This window comes from Varroa destructor, unplaced genomic scaffold (genome assembly GCF_002443255.2).
Source record: "Varroa destructor unplaced genomic scaffold, Vdes_3.0 BEIS01000001.1, whole genome shotgun sequence".
NCBI classification, from domain to species: domain Eukaryota; kingdom Metazoa; phylum Arthropoda; class Arachnida; order Mesostigmata; family Varroidae; genus Varroa; species Varroa destructor.
This window is the reverse complement of record NW_019211454.1, coordinates 2697167-2718539: the sequence shown is the minus strand read 5'-3', so window position 1 is coordinate 2718539 and position 21373 is coordinate 2697167. Positions and strand designations below refer to the sequence as shown.

The 21373-nt window shown below is 41.0% G+C and overlaps 1 protein-coding gene across 10 annotated transcripts in view; it reads left to right on the top strand.

The window, feature by feature from the left end:
* Positions 1-21373, top strand: part of LOC111243523 (ubiquitin carboxyl-terminal hydrolase 31-like) — a 42570-nt gene that overhangs the window by 3783 nt on the left and 17414 nt on the right. For 4 of the 10 annotated variants that reach the window (XM_086977679.1, XM_086977678.1, XM_022789228.2 and 1 more), the window contains 5 exons: positions 3808-4298; positions 12010-12159; positions 12652-12820; positions 17456-17745; positions 17906-18053. In XM_086977679.1, the coding sequence (XP_086833805.1) occupies positions 4033-4298; positions 12010-12159; positions 12652-12820; positions 17456-17745; positions 17906-18053 (1023 nt within the window). In that variant the 5' untranslated portion in view covers positions 3808-4032. Of the gene's footprint in view, positions 1-1660; positions 3035-3807; positions 4299-10169; positions 10292-11153; positions 11311-11725; positions 11761-12009; positions 12160-12197; positions 12478-12651; positions 12821-17455; positions 17746-17905; positions 18054-21373 lie in introns of those variants that run through there. The other 6 variants (XM_022789230.2, XM_086977681.1, XM_086977682.1 and 3 more) reach the window with 6 other exon arrangements.

Below are 21373 nucleotides of genomic sequence, written 5' to 3'. Positions count from 1 at the left end.
TTTTTTAATATTTAGCAACGGCTTATGAAATGTTGTTACAAGCTGGATCATCATTATAAAAGAAGAAAAAAAAAACTAATTTGCTTGTACACGTTCTCGTGAGCTTTAGAATCTTGTGAACAAAATGAGGCTATACATATACATAAAGGCCAATTCCAGGTCAAATATAAACAGCTACTCTCATTGCAATACAGAGATTGTTACCAGTTCTGGCTTGGGGATATGTTTGCACGCTATTTACGTACGATATGATTTGAGCGGTCTTAAAAGGTCATAGTGTTCTCTTGTAAGTCAGTGCTTTTTTAGAGTGTCCTTTTAGGCTCACATAGTTGGTTAATATCTATTCATCTCAAATTTGGTAACGGCTTTAACAAGTGCTTTAAGTGCTTAAGAGGTGCCAAAGTAAGTATACCCTACAGATCATATCGCTGGTCTATTATGTTTTCTGGGGAAATATTGGTTCGTATTGCTTGATTAGGGGCATTCATGAGAAATGCGTTCCCGAAGCCTCTCAGGAGATGATTTGAACACCTCTAAGTAGCACGTGCTGACTAGTAATAAACCAATTAGACATTTCTATATCTATAAAAAGTGCCTTCTCAGAGTCTTTGTTGCGGTACCATAAACTACGTTTCGATGTTTATCGAATAAATGCTTCACTTTTTGTCCTTGTATTTGTTGCCTTTTTGTCATATGATAATTACCCAGCTTTTCTCCATATTTCAGGGGTTTAAAAATCATGTTAATCCTTGAGATTTGTTGTACACCAGAACTACTCTAATCACTAGTCCACTTTAAATTTCCGGATTGTTAGCGCGGTACCGACTATAGTTTAACCAATGTCCTAGCTTTATAATGTTCTAAATGCTTGCTGTAAATGTTTTCGATTACAGGCTTAGCTGAAATTAAAAAGCAGGTTTTCCACTAGAAACAAACCGAAAAGATGGGTTCTTAGGACGCATCAAAGTGAATATTGTCGACTTTTAGTTCGGTCTGCGAAGAACTAGTACAACACGGGAAAGAACAATATATGAGAACGTAGGTAACGTTTCCTGCTTGACGAAAGCCGCACTTTTGTATGTAGCTACATACAAACGTATGTTACAGCGTCTTGTCAGATTTCGGTGCAGTTTAAGTGTCTAGTAAATGCACACTGAAATTTCAATAACTACATTTAGTCTATTTTCCACTGTCAAATACACAACAGTGTTTTTCACTTGCTGTGAGGCCTTAAGTCCCACTGCATCTACGTACGTACGCAGCTTTTGTCAAGCAGGAAACACTGTGCACGTCCTCGTGCATTCTTCCCCTATATTGAATTAACACTATTTTTTGCAAACTGAATTAGAAGTCTACGAAGTTTACTTTCATGCCTGTTAAGAATCCGTTCCCTTAATTCCTTTTCATGATGAGCGTAGACAGGCGACAGACGCAGACCTCGTGTTGTGGAGTACTTGTTCTAGTAATAACAGCTTTCATGAATAACTCAAAAAAAGAGGAATGAAAAGCGATATATGGCAAATAAGTACAAATAGACAACTCTGTTTTTTCTTTTTTCCCGGGGAGGGGGGGGGGGGGGGGGCATTGCTAGAAACAAAACACAGGCAAAGACTTCTCAAAATAGAACGAACTGCTGATGTCCGTGCTAGCATTACTCTGTACCATGGCATAGCTTATGTGCCTAAGGACGAGCTGAAATTGTCACGATTTTCTCAACTGTCCGTCTAGTTGTCTAGAGAACTCTGTATTTTGCAGGTAGTTTATTGATCATTTTTATCAGTTTGATTATTGCGTAGTTGTATTATATTTGTTCAGGAGTGCATTCAGGACATGCGGGCTCGACAACCGTTGTGCTGAATATCGGACACTCCCAGACAATTACAATGAATAGTACCTGCTGCGAGCTAATAAGTTGCAGTTTCCTATTAGGCAAAAAGTACAGAAAGTTCGAGCGAAATGTACGGCGGAGATGTAAGAATACAGGTGATACTAGGATCCCGTGCAGGACATTTTGACCTCGAGATTGCACCCATATTTTTGTCGCTAAAGGTTTCGGTATATACGATTTGTATCTTTCAAGTCAATTAGATGTTTATATATTTTCAAGTTAGACATATTATCGAAAACGGTATTAATTGCCATTACTAGCTTTTTAGAAGCACCACATTCGAATAACGACGGGCGTTGCATAACGATAGTGCAAATGTGGTCATTTCCGAACGACCATGAACCCGACCCAACTGAGCTGTAGGTTGGCGCTAAAATATCGGTGATTCTCATATTGTTATCGAGATTCGGTCGACGCTTCAGAGCAATACTATCTTTCTGTAGCTCTTGCGTTCTTATACATTGTCGTAGCCAAATAGTGATAGATTTCCAACTAAATTTGGCACAGCTGCACTAGAAAGCCGACGTTGCAACTCAATAAAGCCTTCCAGACAATAAGAATCATGAGCAGGAAGAGGAAGAATCAATGTATATGATGTTACCATGTGTAGAAACACATTGTGTTGTCTTGCGCAAAACACCCTGTCGCGACTACTAATATGGATGATAACCCGAGGGATAACCACGCTTGATAGGTTTGACCATTGGCAATTCAGTAGTCCATTCCTGTGATTGTTAGTTTGGTTTCCGAATGAAACTCAACAGAACTGTGTGTCCGTGCTCCTCAGTCTAATCGGTCCTTTCAGTATCAACTAACATCTTTATAGCGAACTGTGCACTTTGTCTTGCATGCATTTTTGGCTATCAGTAGAGGGATGACATACTATTTGTTTACGCGTAGAATACGACGTAGAATTAATCGAGGTGTCGTTAGCCACGGACCAATGGAAGATAAGAACGTTTTGTATTCGTGTCAATGTGTAAATACTTATTTGGCAAAGATGAATTATTGTATTCCTTGGGAGAGCACGGAGGAAAATGAAGCATTCTGTTTGTATGGTTGAGATGTACACATTATCAAAGGCCGCATGGGTATTGTGCCTCGAAGAGATGCATTGCTGGATAGAGCCGCTATCTGCATCGATGGGTAATTTTCGTTCCGAATCACATTTCATTCAGGTATAATGGGTTGTAAGCCACGGAAACTAGTTAGTTACAAGAGTTACGAAGCTTTAATGTGTCCAAATATGAATAGATAAATCACTGATCCACAGAGACATGTGATTTGTGGCTACGTATGATTGACGTCCAATTATAAGTTATTGAATACAAAGCACAACGTTGTTCATAATAATATATTTACCATATTCACACACACGCACAATAACCAATTCTTAGGAAAGTGTGTTTTTATATAATATATACTATAATATCGACAGCTCATCGTTTCCAAAACTACTCAATGGTAACATCTGAGTGTTGACCAAAAGTTTGATTTGTAACTTTAGGAAAGATTGCACACATCTAGTAATTAACCCCGTAATATCTAAAGACTTACCTAAAAAAATGACACAGAGATTGCTGAATGAGACGGGAAGTGTATAGGTTCCGGGTGGTAAGCGTCTATTTCATGTGAGTTTATGAATGCTGAATTAGTATAGAAATAGATCTGCTTACAATAGCAACAAGGGCTACCAAGTCCATGACATGTGCTTGGAATATTGCAGACTCATGTGAACGAAAAAGAGTCTAGTAAGTATTTGAGACTGTTCAGCAGTGCCGAGATTTACCACATTCAAAGCTACACTGACATTACTATATACAAACACACTAATCACGGTTGCGTCACTTAGTGCCAACTTGTACCGTTCCCTTTGACATTTATTCACTAATCACATCGGTTTTTGTTTATGTTTACAGGGCATTTTTGGCTGCAACTTGCGTAATTCGGAAGCTGTGCCGAGGTGGCGCTGACGGCAAAAGGTCTAGCTACACCAGCTGGGCCAAATGAAGCCACTGGTGCCGTCACAGCACCGAGCTGTGGCAAACAACTTCGAGTTGAAGGTGAAGTTAGTCTAACTTTAGAAATTTCTACGTCCACCGCCAAAGTGGAATTGCTATCGCCTCAATCATTTTTAGTAGGCCATGTCGCCTGCTGGAGGGGGCGTAGCGGTAGTCTGCCGGTCCACAGCGCCGGCAACCGCCTCTAGCGGCAGATCTGTCCCAGGAGGAAACGAGGATAACAATATTGGCCAAAACAGTGGTACGCACTTGGCAAACGAAGGTATTGTCTTACCCTCAACGACGATGCAAAGAAGATCGGCGAGTGAACGCGATCTTGTTGAGGGTCTTGTGCCCCGACGACGTCAGAGCCCGTCAAGGACTGATCGCGGCCTTTTCACCTTGCCTAGGTTAGTATAAACGTTTCACTAATTTGATCCTTCATCCTAGAGTACATTCTCCCTTTTGGACATTTTTCTGCTTGTGGTGTAGCTATTGGAATTTGTCTTAGATTCAACTCGCAGATCATTAGGCAAGTGAATAAATTGTGGGCTTCCGCTTTTCATTTAGAAACGTATGGGTAGCTTAACGAGTTCACCTGGTCAGTCGGTAGAGGAACTCATGCGCTGACATGCGGTTAATTTATCGTCCATAAAACAAACTAGTTTTCGAAGTGCTGTTTGCAAGAAGCTAAAACTTACGAACTTTCAACTGCTTCCGATTTAGGAAACTGTCTACAAATGAGGTTTCGTAATATTACTGAATCACAATTCTGGCTTCGAGCTGAGGCTCCAAGCTGAGGGTAAACTCTGCATTTAGCTTTTGCTTTGACGCTTGTGCATTATTTTGATAGCCCTCTTGCGTGCCCTGTATGCCATAATAGTTACGGAGCCGCTAATCCCACTATTAAGTAATTAGCTAAAGAGTCTTATATGTCTGTTTTTGCCGTAGTGATACAAAATATTACCCGATTATATGCATCGACCTCGCTGTTGCAAGGCAAGTAATTGATCGACCTATTTGATTTTGTGGTTGGGAGAGGCTTTTGGCGACAACGATGGCCTATCAGTGCCGTCAATCGCCTTTTATGTAATCGAGATGGATTTTAACGTAGTGCTTACTAGCGCTACTGTAACAGCCAGGACCATTTATCCAATTTTTCTGTCGATTTCTACACCAACCATCTATATATCCAGCCATTTTCTAGCATAGCACAATGAGTAGTGCATAACGTCGGACGCTCAAAGCTACAAGAACAACCTTTCCCAAATCCGTCGGACAGATGGAAGTTGATGTAGTTTTGGTTCCTTGCAGTATTTGCAAACGAAGTTTCATGCTGTTATTATCGACTGTTTTATCTTAAGTTATAGGTCAAGCCGGATGCTTATTCTAAGAGTGATATTAATCGCAACGATTACGACTCGCAAACGGTAGTACGTTGTGTTTTGTCATAGATGGTGGGAAGGGGGCAACTGTTTCGTCTACTATATATTATTTAATGTGAGCTGTTTAATATACTTCAAGTACTGCCCAAGCTTTGAGGCCGACCGCGTGTTTAAGTTAATAGACCAAAGCCCGATTTATTTCTTATTTGCTATTAGTTGGTCTTCTTCCACTGAAACTCAATCTCTCAATCAAACTCATCTCCGCATATAGACAACTTCCGACAAATATAACCGCAACGGTTCAGGTCAACAGGCAACCCAACGCATTAATCAATTGGGTGGATTCTTTTGGGCGGCATATTATTCGTACTCACGTCAGTGGCTCGTAAGTAGATGTTTATATCTTTATTGCCCTCAGCCAGAATTCGGCATCAGAAATTGGCACAGTTCGGAGAAAACTTGTAAAAGGTAATAATGCTTCTGTGTAGGTTCGCCTAAGGAGGTGATGAAACGAGTTAACGTATTTTGATGTAAACAGAGATGTAGGCTTAAAAGCCCAAAAAACTTCACGCGAGTCCCGACACTGTAGCAAGTCTTTATCGCAGCAACGTCAACTGTTCTCAAGTAGACATTGGGCTGGTCTCTCGAGACAACAGTTGCCCAAACGGGAACTCGGGTGGCTGTGGGTTACGCAGCGATCGCGAATGCGTTGAAATCATTCCGAAAATATCTGTCTGCGAACGTATACACAAAGGCATAAATCGAGCGTAATTGTGAGCGTGCATAAACGAACCTCGGCAAAAAGGATTTGCTTAGGAGTTTGCCGAGAGGAAATTAAATGGAAGGATCAGTATGAGAAGTGTGCATTAGGTAATAATACAGTTGACAGTTCTAGATGTATTTGGCATTAGAGTTTTCAACGGCCCCTTACGGATATTTAATCATCGTCCTATCCGCGTATTGGTCAGCAATCAAAAGACCGTTTAGCATTCTGACTAACAAAGACTATTGGCTAACGAACTGATCGCCCATTTTCACCTAAAACTCGACGGTTTACCTTCTGTCTAATGCGGCGAACAACGATAGAAGTAATATACGTAGTATTCATGCCAGCCAACAATCTTGAAGTTGCTTGAATGAAGTTGAATGAACAATGAAATTGTTTATTGGACCGGGATTATAATTCTTAACATCATTTGCACAAGGTTACGCCATTGGTCAGACCTGCGTTCACTCATGCAAACTTCTGCGATAGAAACTATGTTCCAGGATTTTGTTGAGGCTAGGTTCCCAACGGCTCCCTATGGGATTGAGTTCAAAGCCAATTAGTACCTGCTCATGCGATTTGTACCAGAGATCCCGTACTCAAAATTGATTAACTGGTGGCTGTCCTCCGAACGTCAGTCTGTTGATTTACTTCGCCGTGTTGCAGTGCAAAATACGTTCGTTTCTGCAAAATGTTCCAGCACTTTGTCTTAGAGTATATTATAGCTTGCTCATACGATATTTGTGCAAAGTATTTTCTAGGAACCTTAAATACGATTACCCAGCAATGATTGGTCATAATCTGTCTGATATGCAGGCCTGTAAGAATTTAGTGTTTATCAAGGAATCTCCTCTTTTGTAAATAATTCAGCCATTGTGGCGACTACAAGCATCGTTTTGCTCATATGGATCAACGTGAAGCCGTCTATACGACTGACTAACTTAACTAATATTTCTGTAATAATGGTTCGATCATTATAATTGTGGTCTATTGTATGACTATAATAGTTTATATTATTGTAAAGTTATTATATTTATTTTGAATCGTTCGACCGTACTAAAGATCGGACGCTTCTTGCTTGCTTAGCGGTGGCGTTTTAAATAATACTATAAATATAAAATGCATACAGTTAGTGCATATGGGTTCGGCGGAGGCATACTTGTTGGTTTACGACTAAATAGCGCGTTTTTTTGATTACCGTTGGCTGAAAAATGGCAGCGGAATAGTTTGCAGGAGTCTTGTGAAAACTAGACTGTGCTATATATATATATATATATATATATATATATATATATATATATATATATATTACAGTGCCAGAATATGACGGCACGATATGCAGCGCTCTATTTTCTGCAGCTGACATGCTACCTGAGCACTAAATAACCTAATAGCGGCCGGTAACAGCACCAACTGTGGCGGTTGCCATAACATTTCCACTTCCAAGGTTATTCTACCTGCTTAAGGGCGCGATCCCAGAAGCACCGGTTCAGTGCTATCAAATATAGCGAAAAATATCGTACTTTTTGCGCACACCGCAGAACTTAGTCGGTAGATGGCGCCAGCGTCACGCTTCCATCGTCGTAGCTGAGTGGATTTTGTTGGCAAGATCTTTAATTTAAATTTGACAAAATATAGGCGATACGTGCCGAGGTTATTTGAAGTAGTGTGATAATGCAATGATAGCATACAACCCATTTAATAATTTCCTGCTCTATTAGATATATATATATGTATATAGTCGTTTGACACACCATGGGTAACTATTGACCATAATATGCTTTGAGTGTTTTCAGCTTAACTTGAACGCATCAAGTTGTTTTGTGATTTTTTCTCCACCAATACACATGATTGATAAAGCTGTTAACAAAACTTTGTGCAGCTGCTGAAAGATCGTGAGGAGAGTAGGCTCTGACCGTTCCCTAACCGTTCAGGCGAATGTCGTGGAGTTATGTCATTCTCGTTCCTAAGTATTTGTCACGGTCTGCTTTGCGTTCTTGTTGGCTTGTCTTCTGCAATTCCCATTGGTAATCAGTCTGTCGAAAATGGAAGGTTTCGTTTGGTTCTGCATTTATGTGTACCTGTCATTTCCCTCCGCGAGACGCTGGCTTTCCCTTTCCATTGCCCCGTTTCTCTGTAATGGTATTTCCTCTATTGCTGTGATCTCTTCAGTTGGGCAAAAGGTTGCCAACTTGGTAGAGACTATGGAAAGAAGCATCGGGACCTCTGTGATACAGAACAAGGGGCTTAGTTACACCGTTGTTCTGTAATTGCTTCGCTTTATGTAACTGTACCTCTACGTCCTCAAGGCTCCGCGATGTCCAACACTTTTGATGGGTTTATGGCTTTAAATGTCTTGTTTACCTGAGAAGCTTGCCGGCCGTTATGTAGATCTTTCTGCCTGCCGCCTGTCTGCATGTTTTACTGTGCGCTAGTGAGCAAAGAGGAAGTAACATATTTATCCTTTGGACAACCCCGCCTCACTGTTTCCTCCTTTACACTACCCCAATCCCCATTTTTTTTTTCGTTCTGTACAGCTGTGCAACGTCGGCGCCACAGGAGGGTGACATATGGACTAAAGTGAGTGTAGTGCCATATAGCAGCTAGTCCTTGAAGAAAACCTTTTTGTTGTAGTTGTTTTCGACTTAATTTATTGAAAGAAAGGAAAAGACAATGATGAAGATGATCATGCTGCTGCTGGTGATGATGATGATGGCGTCTGCTGTTGTATTTTGTGAGTACGTCGAATCTAAGCACAAGATAAAGATTTGCGTTTTCATGACAAACAGTAAAATCTGTTAGTCCTTCATCATACTTGTGTTGACTGCATGTGTATTACGGGGAGGCGACATACGAATATGCAAATGCTCGAGCAGAAGAGAGACTCATATAGGGATTTGTGGGAAAAGAATTCAAGATCTCAAAGAAAGGTAAACAAAGACAATAAGAAACGGTAGGCCAGAAATTAAACAGCATTTCGAACATTAAATAACTAAAAACGAAATTTACATGCATTTTTTTCCTATGAGGGCAAAAGGGAGAAGACAGAATGCCCATAAACGGAAAAAAATTACGCGTAACACGTGAATGTCGGAAGAAAATTGCGATGGTGGAAAAAATACGTGATCAATGAATGGTTTGCCAATTGATTGCCTTGCAAAACTGGACAATCTGTGAAGATGCAGAAGGATTAAGAACTTGGATAGCGTTGTTTGTTTTCTGGTGTGCAGCAGACTATGTTGGAGTAAGTTCATGCTGCTATGTGGTATCGGCTATGAATGAATTACGCAAATGTGTAACGCGCACGTAGAAAGGCGGCTCATGGGTGATACCAATTTTATGACAAGAATCTGGGCGAACATGTTTGTACGGTGGAGCAAGGACACTGACGATTCGTCTTAATCTGCGACTGCGGCAAAACGCGTAGAAGTGGCGTGCCATGTTTCTAGAAATAGAATGCTTATTCGACGAGACTCGACAGTTGAATTTATAGATTCTGAACACGATTTTTGTACTTGTATATTATAAGCTCAATACACAGGGTAGCAATTCTTTTTGCTATCGCAGTACTGTACATAAATAATTACCTGGAAAAACCGCCTCACGTATGATTATAATAGACGTAATGCATAGGCATATTTGAAGTGGCTAATTGTCTAACACACGTATTCTCCTGTTGACGATAGTCGTGAACACAAAAAGAAGGACCAAACTTTTCAGAGAAAAAGAAGTTTGTGCGGTTGCAACAACGCCTGTAGATCATCGCGTTTTCTCAGATACCTACAATTGCCTATTAGATATCTCTAGGATTTTCTCCATAGCCATAGTTAGTAGCCATAGCTGTTGTCGTTGTTGTTGTTGTCGTTGTCGTTGTCAACATCATTCTGCGCGCCGATTTTCAAATGAGGAACTGGCGACTGCTTCAAATCAACGATTTATTGAAAAGTAACTATCGTCACTTTTAAACACACGCGGATTGGGGTTGTGTGCTACAAAGGCAAAAACAAATGCACCCAAGTTGCACGAACACGTACATTCGACGCATAGTATCAGCTGTAGTAATCAGCAGGAAGGAGTGTTTGAAGGCAGCACCGAACGAAGTAACAGCGTACGTTAAAGAGAAGCGTGGGAACGTGACATAATCAATGACATACGTTTCCTATAATAGAACAACAGCAGGATCAGTTCTGCAAGCATTCATTATTCGATTCTATAGTTTATACATACGTACACTGACAAGAGACACGCTATGGTTTGTATAGCAGCTATGGAGTTGCGTATTTCCAATAGCCGCTGGTTAGCGTCCGATGTTGCGAGATTCATTTATAGCTTCCGGCATAGACAATGTATCTTTAGGATACTTCGCCACTGACAGCACCCACAAAGACCACAGCTGCAAATAATTATATATAATAGATAATCACTACCGCCAATAGAAGCTGGCCAATCGTAATCGAGTTCCCATAGTGCTTCCCTGTTGCCATATTTGTTGGAATTAGGGCACTCATTACAGAAACTGTTGGCAATGACGTGGAGATCGATGTAGTTGCGCGCTCGTCCCCACGGCGCCGCCTTTTCAAGCGCTTTCATTTCTATATGGCGAGCGCACAGCTCAGCGTTTGTTCCACGACTTGCTGTGCATAGTCTAGCAACCGATGTAATGAGGCGGTCGTTGTTGTTACTTTTGCTAGTTGAAGGCCCTCAAACCCATCTTTCGTAAACAGCACGAACATCGTGGGCTTGAGCCAGAACATAGAGTTTGTATGGCCGATAATGGTTAAAATAACGGATACAGACATGCAGGCGTCGACGTGATGTGTGAATGACCATTATCGCACTTTGCATTAACACAGGACAAAATATCAACTGGTTTGATGTCAAAGCCCACGACTGCTTGGGGCTGATGTTCCTTTCAAGACGAATTCCCACTAAGCGAGCATGGCACTTGTAGAGCGTTTGACCAAGTCTAGTGAGCGTTAAAGTGTGTCGTGGATTATGACGTGACGTGAGCTTGTTTTGCATAGACAAGAATACCCCAGTTGTCCACTCGAAATCATATGTCCATGGTGCAGCTACTTTGGCCTGTGTTATTGACTGACCGAGTCGGTACTGTGAATATAACCTGGATTGTTCACGTGTATCAATCAAAAACCTTATCAGTCCTTCGGCAAATGCTTACTCTGGAGTTATCGCCTGAAGAAATAAGGCTTATTATGAATATTAGACAATGTTGACGTATCCCGTTATTTTTTTTAGGGAATTTGGGCTACTGTAAGTGTCAGACCTGTTTAGGTTTACAAAAACGTCGTTTCAAAAGTCAATAGTTTCATGCCTTCAGCTAGATTCATATATATATATATATATATGTCAGCGTACATGTGGACGATATACTGTAATTAATTTTGTTTTAATTTCAAAGAAGGACGAACTTTAGGTTACGTCAGTTGAGCCTAAAGAAAACATCTGATTATAGAACGGAGTATAGAGATCACTTCTATTTTCACCGTTTGTTCGATAAACAATAGGTATAAAGCAGTCATGAATACAACATGGCGCTTGTATGATGGCGGCAGAAAACAATAATAATAATAATAATGATAAATCTACAACGACTTGAGTCAAAGCAAACAAAATCTTTAAGAACCAACGCGGTGCCGGCGGTCATAAAAATTTCAAGTTAACTAAGAAGTGTTCATTGTAAATGCGTGTCTACTGCAACTGGTCTGATTCATCGAAGTTTTGATAGTTAGCTAATCTTGATATTAGCGAAAACAGTCAAATCGTTCATAGCTTTGCAATCAACCTTCTAGTGACATAAAATTGAACTCTGAGCAAATACTGTCCAGTGAGAAATAAAGACTTACTTAAGTTTTGCATGACTGTTGTAATACGTCATCCCAAGGTCTTTGTCACTACAGTAATTACCCCGGGAAAACTTAATTATGAAGAACTCTTCCTATGATATTACAGGCTCCCTCTAAAAAAAAGCTGTCCTTCGTCGTCGACCGTGGGCTTCGTCGGGCGCCGAGATATAAAATATACGTCCCTCGAAAATACTTCGGATGCGACGCCACAACAGACGCCCACCTTAGGGCGTAGCTCGCGCAGTACTGAACGACGGTGTGTATCGTTAACGACGGATGAATGCCTTCTTAGTATCACGGTGAACGTTATGTTTTCTGCCTGTCAAACTGGAGAAAATAAAAGTTATGTTTTGTTAAATAATCACATTGCGTCAGGTACATGCAATGGGTACGGATGTCGCTAGATGTGGTTTACAATGACCGAATGCGTTCATCTTGATTCTCAACTTTAGGTATTTTTGTTGACATTGGCCACCTCCTAAATAGAACATAATAAGCCGTTGCTGTTGGCTATATGAGTTTTCTTCTCGAATGCCAGTTTAGAGAATAAATGCGAAAAAGTGTTTTTTTTAAGGTAGAGCAACCATCGTTGACAACTTGTTACGCTGTTGATAATGTTTGAAGCTAACTCAAGCTCGCGTTAGCTTTACAACTGCAACATATTTAAGATTCAGCGTTGTCAGGCATGTACTTAGATGAGATATGGTAGGAGAAGAAGGTCTAATTTTTGTCTGTCACACAATTCTAGGTCAATTTTTAGTTCAATAGTGAGGTCGTTTTCTGTCAAGCGTCCTCCAGCAAAAAAGAACCTCAGTCTAAGCAATGGTGACCTCACCCGGCCCGCAGCAACTGGTCACCGGCCAACACGATTAACAGTCGGAGCACTGAGAAACGATGAAGCTTGCGACTATGACAAGGTAAGCGCTGAATGTAACTTTATTACTATTATTGCTATAAATTATTTTAGCTGTTTTTGTTTAATTCGTGTAGTAACGAAACGGAGAAATTTGCATTCGTTCGCAAACGTTTTTAAAGCTGTGTCTTGCATAAGGTTGATTGTTTGTGCTCCGAAATGCCATTCTCATGGTATCGTGTGTTTTTTTCACTAAGCTAAAAGTACATACACACGGTTGAACTACCACCCGAACTCATCTTAAATAATTGTGGCCGTATAGATAAGATTTAAACATACATTTATAGAGGTAAGGATTTTTTTTCTAATCTATATTAATCCAGTGCTATTTTCTAAAGTCAGAATCAAATTTTCACCAGTCGTTTATGAGCTGTAGAATCGTCCCATGAAAACAGATATGCGTCAAAACAGTAATAGTCTATTACAAGCGATTATGATATAAGTGAGAGACGATTGTTCTAGCCGAAAAACCGTCATGGCATATACTTGTCGTGCACGCCTCGGGTCATAAATAGTTCGCTCTACTTTTGGGTGAGAACGCCCTTTTTACTAGAACATGTCATCGTTTAGACGAAGTACACAGTAGATTGTTTCCATGACCCAACAAGAAATAAATGCAATCTAGCCTGTTGTCCGAAATGCATATAAGCCATTATCATTCTCATTATTATCAGCGATAAAGCTGATGATTAAACTTTCATAAGTTTCATCCAACATAAAGAACAGCGTTTTATAGTTGAATCTGTGGCCCTTATTCTGCACTACTCTGATGGCGCGTCAGAGAAAATGGACGACTGTTAGTAGTACTAGACTAATCAATTATACAGGGGCATGGATTGAGCCTGTATTCATTTGTTCGATCGTCTGTTGTTGCTTGGTTCACGTTCGCGAATTGCTCAAAGCACCACTCTCCTTTCGAGCATTCTAACCGCTGCTGTTGTTGCTATAAAACAGTAATGTCAGCTTGGCGACCATAAAATAGTAACCCTTACTGCTAGCTATAGAGGCCGCCTCGCTACGCATTATCTCGGCCGTAGTAGCAAGCTCCGTCGCAGGAATCAAACGTCACGCAAAGCTGCTCGTTCCATTGTTCCCTATTGGCCGCCATCGAAATGATGTTGTATAGCAGAAGATGGGCTAGAGGGTGCAAACTGATGCATACAAGCAACAACAACAACAACAAAAGCGCTGTGTAATATAAACAATATAGAAAAACTCAATGAAGCTCACGGCTTGATCCGCCAGGAACGGACGGCACTTATATAAAGGTCAGTGTCGCACAGTTGTGTTACTATCGGCGACGGGACGGCTGAAACCATCTTTCATTTTAATAAGAATTTCCTCTGTTATAGCAATATCTACCCATCCTATAATAAGAATTAGAACAGCAATGGGGCGGAGGAGTTGTTCTGACTAGGTGTTGTGTGTGTTATTCTCATAGATTTCCAGTCGGCGATCATGGGGTTTTTAGTTTCTTTTAAAATGCATCAAGTGGAAAAGTCGCGCCATCTGGGAAGATTTTGGAAGGATTCTAACGACGCAAACATTTTGGCAGTGTAAAAATACATATTTGGTCAATAACAGTACCATTATGTCATGCCAGGCAGCACCTGACTTGGCTTTTGTTTAAATGAATACTTGTGAATGCGAGGAAATAAAGTACCCGATAGATCAGAGTACACATTTTAGTGGTTGCTTTTTTTTTTTTTTAGTTGTTATGCAAATGCGTCTTCTGTGTGTTTTTGTTTATTCGTAAAGTAAAACTTTGTGTGAGCGTGGTACTGAAAACATGGCCAGTCAGTATAATTGATTTCTGTGGCTGCCTGCCGTATACAGTATTGCCAAGTCACGTAACTACATTAAAATGATGGTACTGCTGAGATGGTCTGCAATTTTTCCTAGCGTGGCTCGAGCTCTCGTTCGGTTCCTTCAGGATTTGTTCAGGTGTTATAGAGTAGACGGAAGGTATCCGAAGGATGAGGTGTTCGTTTATCGCTAACGGAGTCAAATCAGTCTATAATATGTCAAATATGTCGTCAAGGACGTTACACTTTAAACGGATAGCACATTCAACAGGCTTTCCCCTATAGCCACATATTAAGTAAACCTTTCTTTCTTACGCCTATCTAGTTGCACCTATCTCGGACCTGGAAAATGGAATCGGTTGTGGGATTACAAGATCCACACGACATATCGTAAGCTTTTCTCTCTTCGAAGATGACTTCAGCTTATTCGCTGCTGTCGAAGCGGCCATGTTAATTCTCAATGCGGAAATGTAACGAGTACTTGTAGACGTACTTCGGGTATATGTGTTTACTTGTTGTTGATCATTGGAGATCGATAGTGCTTTTCAGAATAAATGTTTAGACGTTGGCTACGATTGATTCTAAGCATGATGTGTCGTTAAACTATATGACAGCCCGCTGTAGCTTCTGCCCGATTAACTAATTACCTTCGGTAACTGCGAAGTTACGGTTATGAAAAAAAAATGTATAATCGTTTATATCTCATGAGTTATCACGCATAGTAGAGTTGTATCATTTACTTTAAATGTGTATTATTGTACCATGGGCGTCTTCTTACAGTTTATAATTAGGTTCTAATATTCGCCAATAGGCACTTGAATTGCTTTGATTTTAGAGCTGGGCCATCGTACGGAACTATCAGAATCGAAGTGAACTAGTGGCTGTCAAGCTTTTGCTTCTTAGCACCTCAGATTCTCGTCACGGTGATCTCATTATGGCTGATACTGGATATGATATTAGCTACGACGCTTTGTGTCGTAATTAGCGCGTCACTCTGCAAGTGACAGCTGAACGGCTAGTGTCCGGTTTACTACGTGCGGTAGTTTTTGACACTGTAGTAGACAAAACAACAGCAGCATCAGTAAATAAAAGAAAAACATTACTCGATGCCAACATCACACGTACCTGATCGTCGCGTGCACACATACACACAGTGCAAACGCTGTGGACGCTTCGCAGTTGAGGCTAGGAGAGACAACAGCCAAGGCTGTGCTCGGCTTCATCAAGATACCCATCACCTTAATCATCATTGACGTCAGCGTCATCCTTGGGAATAGCTTCAGTCGACAATCGAGTACGTCTTACGCCAGCTATGACAGCGTGCATCCTGCGAGCCTTCGAGCCGTTGGAATAACAATGGCGCCCTCGTGCGGATTCTACGCGACGTTTTGCCCCTTTGAGGGCTGGCATTTTTGTCAGGTGCTCCTAGCTGGGCACTTGGGAGCAATCGACGAATATTACAGGCGCGATGAAACTATAGCGCTTTCACATGGAGCGTAGTAACGTTTTTTTTTTTTTTGTTTACATCGATCGATCACAGTGAAGGGGAGTCGAGCACGAAGACTAAGTCGTTTTCGCTACCCATGATTGAGGTTAGCTAATCTAAACCGGGCCTGAAAAAGGCTAGTCAGCAATCGGCACACAATTGATGTAGAGCGCTTGTGCCCAATAGGACGTCGGGTCGAGGTCATAGTGCTGATGAAAACGAAGGGACTGTAGTACGAAAAGCGCGAATGGTTTAGAGAGAAAATAAAAGCATCCACAGTGGTTGTTAGTGCGCGTTGGCATGCGGATGGTAGCAGTCCCCAATGTTACCATTAGAAGTCAGATTCAAGCTGGTCCCGCCAGAAGCGAACTATATATGTAAGACACTAAAATATCTGTGTGTATAGACACGAACATAATTACGCAATGTGTGTGAGTGATAAAAGTACGGCTGCCTTCTCTATATTAATCAATGGGAAGCTGTAGGTTGTACGTGAGCGTGCAGTGTCCTCACTATCGAGGCGTTCTAAGGATTAGGTGCTTGACAAATACGAACTATAACGAAAAAGTCGTTATGGTTAGGGGCAATGTAAAGACAAGGCGCCATGAGGAAATTTCCGGGTGTCTACAACCGTGTATGTGTATGTAGCTGGCCTGGAAAGTAATGGAGCACCGCATGGGTACACAAAAAGTATCGTGGGAAGCCGACGAAGACCAGATTTAATAGCTCGGATTTTTATTTGAAACAAACAAAAACGTTCTTCTTGTTTCACTCTACTCGCTCCAATTACCTACCGTTTTGATATATATATACATACATTTGAAGCACGCATAGTCAAGACGATAATGCATAATGATAGAGTCGTTGTACAACTGACACACAACATTCGATTAATAAAAAAAACACTGTTACTAGTGCTAAAATTCATTTCGTCACAAATAGGAGACTGATTTTACAAACGTCACTCGATCGTGCTTTGCCGGTTCTTAATCTACTGTGTAAATTTAAAACTTTTCTAAAATGTACATCTACTTGTTAAGTAATAATGACTGTTTTCTGGGTTGAAGTCTTTTGATGGGATGCTTTTCCTATCCAACAAACAAAGCAAATGAAGGAAAACACTTCAGTTTCTGCTCACGCAATACTGGCATGTGCAGCTTGTTACCAGTAAAACCATGTGCCCTTGAAAATTCGCGGTGCCGTAATAAATTGTAATGATTGCATGAGCTAATAACACAGAAAAGCATTAATAGACTAAAACACAAAATATTGGTTTGGCATGTCTTCAAAAATATATGTTGCTATCGAGTAGTTGTCACCTTCGTGCGCGTACAACCTTGCGATTTAGGCGGTAGATGATGCGGGCGACGATGGAAGCGGAATGGCATTTGTCGTCGGAGGCATAGCTGGTATACGGAACCATGGGAACACCTGTTATCTAAACGCCATCGTACAGTGTCTGTCAAACACGGACGCGTTCGCCGAGTATCTCGTCCTTAATCGCTATCAGGTAGATCTGAGCTACGCTCGAAAAAACAACCGTAAAAAGTACGGCACTCGAGGCGAAGTCACCGAACAGCTTGCCCTACTTATTAAGAGCCTATGGAGCAGTACGATGTATCCGGAAATCAGTGCCAGGTGAGTGCGGTAGAATTGGAGAGTATTTATTCAGTGCGTGCATAGATACGCATGTGTCTACATGCGCGCGTTGTGCGCTTAGATACCTAAAAGAAACGATGCATCATGTAAGGGCAGGGTAATTTTACTATCCAATATTGACAATATTTTGTTTACATAGGTTGAAAAGTGTTGTAGGTAAGTATGGGCCGCAGTACGCCGGTTCCGAGCAACACGATGCGCAGGAGTTTCTGATCTGGTTATTGGATAAAGTGCACGAAGACCTCAATCGGGCCAATAAAACAAAATACAAAAAGGTAGACAGTAAGGTAAGTTTTGCAGTGGCTTTAGATTTTCACCATTGACCAAAAATTGATTATTCAATTTTAGCTTGGTAGCAGTCATACTTGGTAATTCGTTCGAAGGAACTAAGGGCAACTACTTACTACTTGAAGGAAAATAGAAAAGGCAAATGACAGCTTAATTTTCACAAGGGGTGGGTCTTTTGCGATTTTCAAAATATATTTGAAACTGCGGACTAACTCTTCCGATTCGTTCTGCTCTCGTATATAATTATCGTATGGACATAATTATTGGTTATTACCCTCATGCCGTTGTTTTATCGAACCAGCTACTGCCTGCATTGAAAACTCCCGTGCATCCGTCATTTAAATGAAGTCATTTAAAAGACAGATCGGCTGTTCGCGGAAGAATAGTTACTTCGGTCATAGCGACGCGATTCCTCTAAACTTGTCACGACCGTTTTACTACGATGATTTTTGTACTCGTAGCGTCTATTTTTGAAAGCGAGATGGTTTGTGATTTTGATTCTACGATGGGAAGACGTACGAGCCGTCAAAACCGTTCCCAAATGTATTATTCTGCACTGATATTTGGATTCTATGTAAATGCTGTAGGTGTGAATAGGGCCTGCGTGTCATCGCCAACGACATAGTGCTCGGTGCAGTTGTGAGGAACTATTTGTCTGAAATGATTACCCGCTCATTCATTTCTGACAAATAGCACGCACGTTCAAAGGAGTTCCCTCTCTACTCCCTATTCGGTTATGCAGTCATTTTCTGCAGTTTCAATTAGCATTTTCTTCTCATTGTTTCGATGACATGGTAGTGGTGGCTTTCGCACCATGTTACGTTGATCAGTATGGCAGAGTGAGATAGATGAATCGTATGTATAAAAACCGTGTGCGACAAAAGTAGGCCGAGATAGGCTACCGTCGTTGGTGCTAATATTTCGATGTCGAAGCACGGGAAGGCCAAGGCTGAAAAGTGATGATGATCACGCGATCCTTATTTGAAAATTTGTCTTTCGCCGGTTGGATGCGATTAGGTCAGTCACTCTGACCGATTGATCGTTCCCGTGTTCAGACAGTGTTAACTTCCTTCCCTGCTGAATCTAAACTTACTTAGAGACATGTGGTAGTCTGGGTTTGAATTGAAGCGTAAGCACGCTGAGAGCCAGCTGTCTGAAGTCATGCCTAACGCCTAGAGTACCAGACGCAAGAAAGAAAAAGACGCGCGATAGATCCTTTGCGCTGACTGTGCACATTAATGAATAGGTGGCATATGAGTGGGCCGAGGATTCACGTTCGCGACATGAAGGAAGACGAGATCACGTCCTTCATATCGGCAAATAATAAGTCTCGTAATTCCGCCTAAAAGAGAATCGGTAAGAGAGGAAAAGAAAGCGCAAGGGAAGCCTGTATTCGGAAACGACAAAGGCCTATGATAATTGTATCTTAACAGTAACGTGTAACTATAGCAACGTCGAAAAGCCTGAAGATTCATTATAGTGGTGACTTCCCAGGCCACTTGAACCAATTTTTGCCTTGACGATTTTATCAGGGATAGTTACGTCCGCGTGAGCAGTAGACTGCTGTTAGTGTAATTTCTGGAAATGTTTATTTAAAATAGTGTCGCCTCTTAAAATATTATATATGTTTTTATCTTAAAAAAGCGTGGATATCTCGAAGTGACGCTAGTCATGGGTATTCAAGTATCTTTTATGTGGATTAGGTTATCTTTCACCTAGCTAGCATAGGTATTTAGTTGAAAAAACTCATATCATTGGAGGAATAGATTATTCTAGTTAGCTGTTGCCCACGTACAGTATATATATATATTTGTCACAACGAGACGGTATAATCATCAGTACCGCTACTTAAACATTAAGCGCTTACCAACAGGTCTTCACCGACCTCAACCCAACCCGGTCAACGTGATAACTGAACTTTACAAAGAAATGGTGTTTTTCTTTATAATTAAACGCTGACTTGGAATGACGCTATGTTGGCCATTCTCAAACGTTGACATATATGTTCTTTTGAGAGAATTTTGCAGACGGTCAAATTGACCGTTAATAGCAGGTTTATAGAAAAAGGATTATTAGCGCTTAATTGTTTCATTTTTGGCTCATTTGGCATGTTATATAATCGATAGAGGCACTACATTATAAACAAGTGTGCTCGTATAGGCCATACAAGCTGTTTTCATAGTGAGCACAGCTGGATTGGCGTCATATATAACCGACATGAAAATCGTAATCAATAACAAAGGTGCATTCAACAAGTTTGTAAACTTAATTTTTATTTACACTCGTAGTTTTCTAAGCCAATTCTTGGCCTGCAGTGCCTTACTCTGAAGTTGTTTCCAACGCCGCTACGAAGGCCGTCGGACGCACGCGCTCGCTCTTGTAGCGATGCAGTTTGTAAATGCGACGTTCCTTCGGCTTTGTGTCATTGTTTCCGTTCTGTCGAGATACCCTCTCGCGAGTACGACCCGTGCCAAAATGTTCTGCCCTTAAATGGCTAATGCTAGTTTACATGGACGAGACTGACTTACGGAAAAAGCGCCCCCTGTTTGACGACTGGACGTTGTTTAGTCTTTGGCGGTTGGCGCGCATCTGGGAGCTTTACCACCTATGATTGTGCATGAATCTCTGCGGTATACATCCTCATATTATAGGTCTAAACGTCGTTAAGAATTTTACATATCGCCTTACGAGGGACGAGAAAGCTATTCGCGTCGTGCCCGAGGCTGTTAGGGTTAGAGATGATACATGCTCTGCTTTACGCACAGCGTCCGGTCCTATTCTGGCAGCAAATATTCCAAGATCAAATCTTCAGTATTTGTGAGAGGGATTCAACAATATGGACGAACAAAAGTTTGTCTTTTTCGTTGCACAGAAATAATGGTTGTATAATCGTGTCATTAACTTTTTTGATAACGCATCGCAAAAGAGTGACTCGTCGTGTGAGAAAGTATATGTGGCTATTGCGTAGAACCATACGTTACCATTTAACGCGTCCGTTTTTACGTAGATTTAAGAACCTCTTCGGTTCTCCAGTCAAATGACAAAGTGAAAGATCGCCTTAAAAAAACGAAGCTGGTTTGTGTGTCACATATTAAAGTTCACTTTCTACTAATAAACACTTAAAATCGACAGCTTCTACGCCCATAAAGCCTTCGTGTTGTACTATGCATATTTATTTGAGATTCGTGTCTAAGATTTTGTTCGTCTGAATCGTCAGTTGAATGATTATCTAAATCAGCCCTGCACTTGAAGCAACGATTTACCATTGTCATACTGCCACATATGTTGAATTTTCGAAATTTCGTGCGTTTTAACAAAA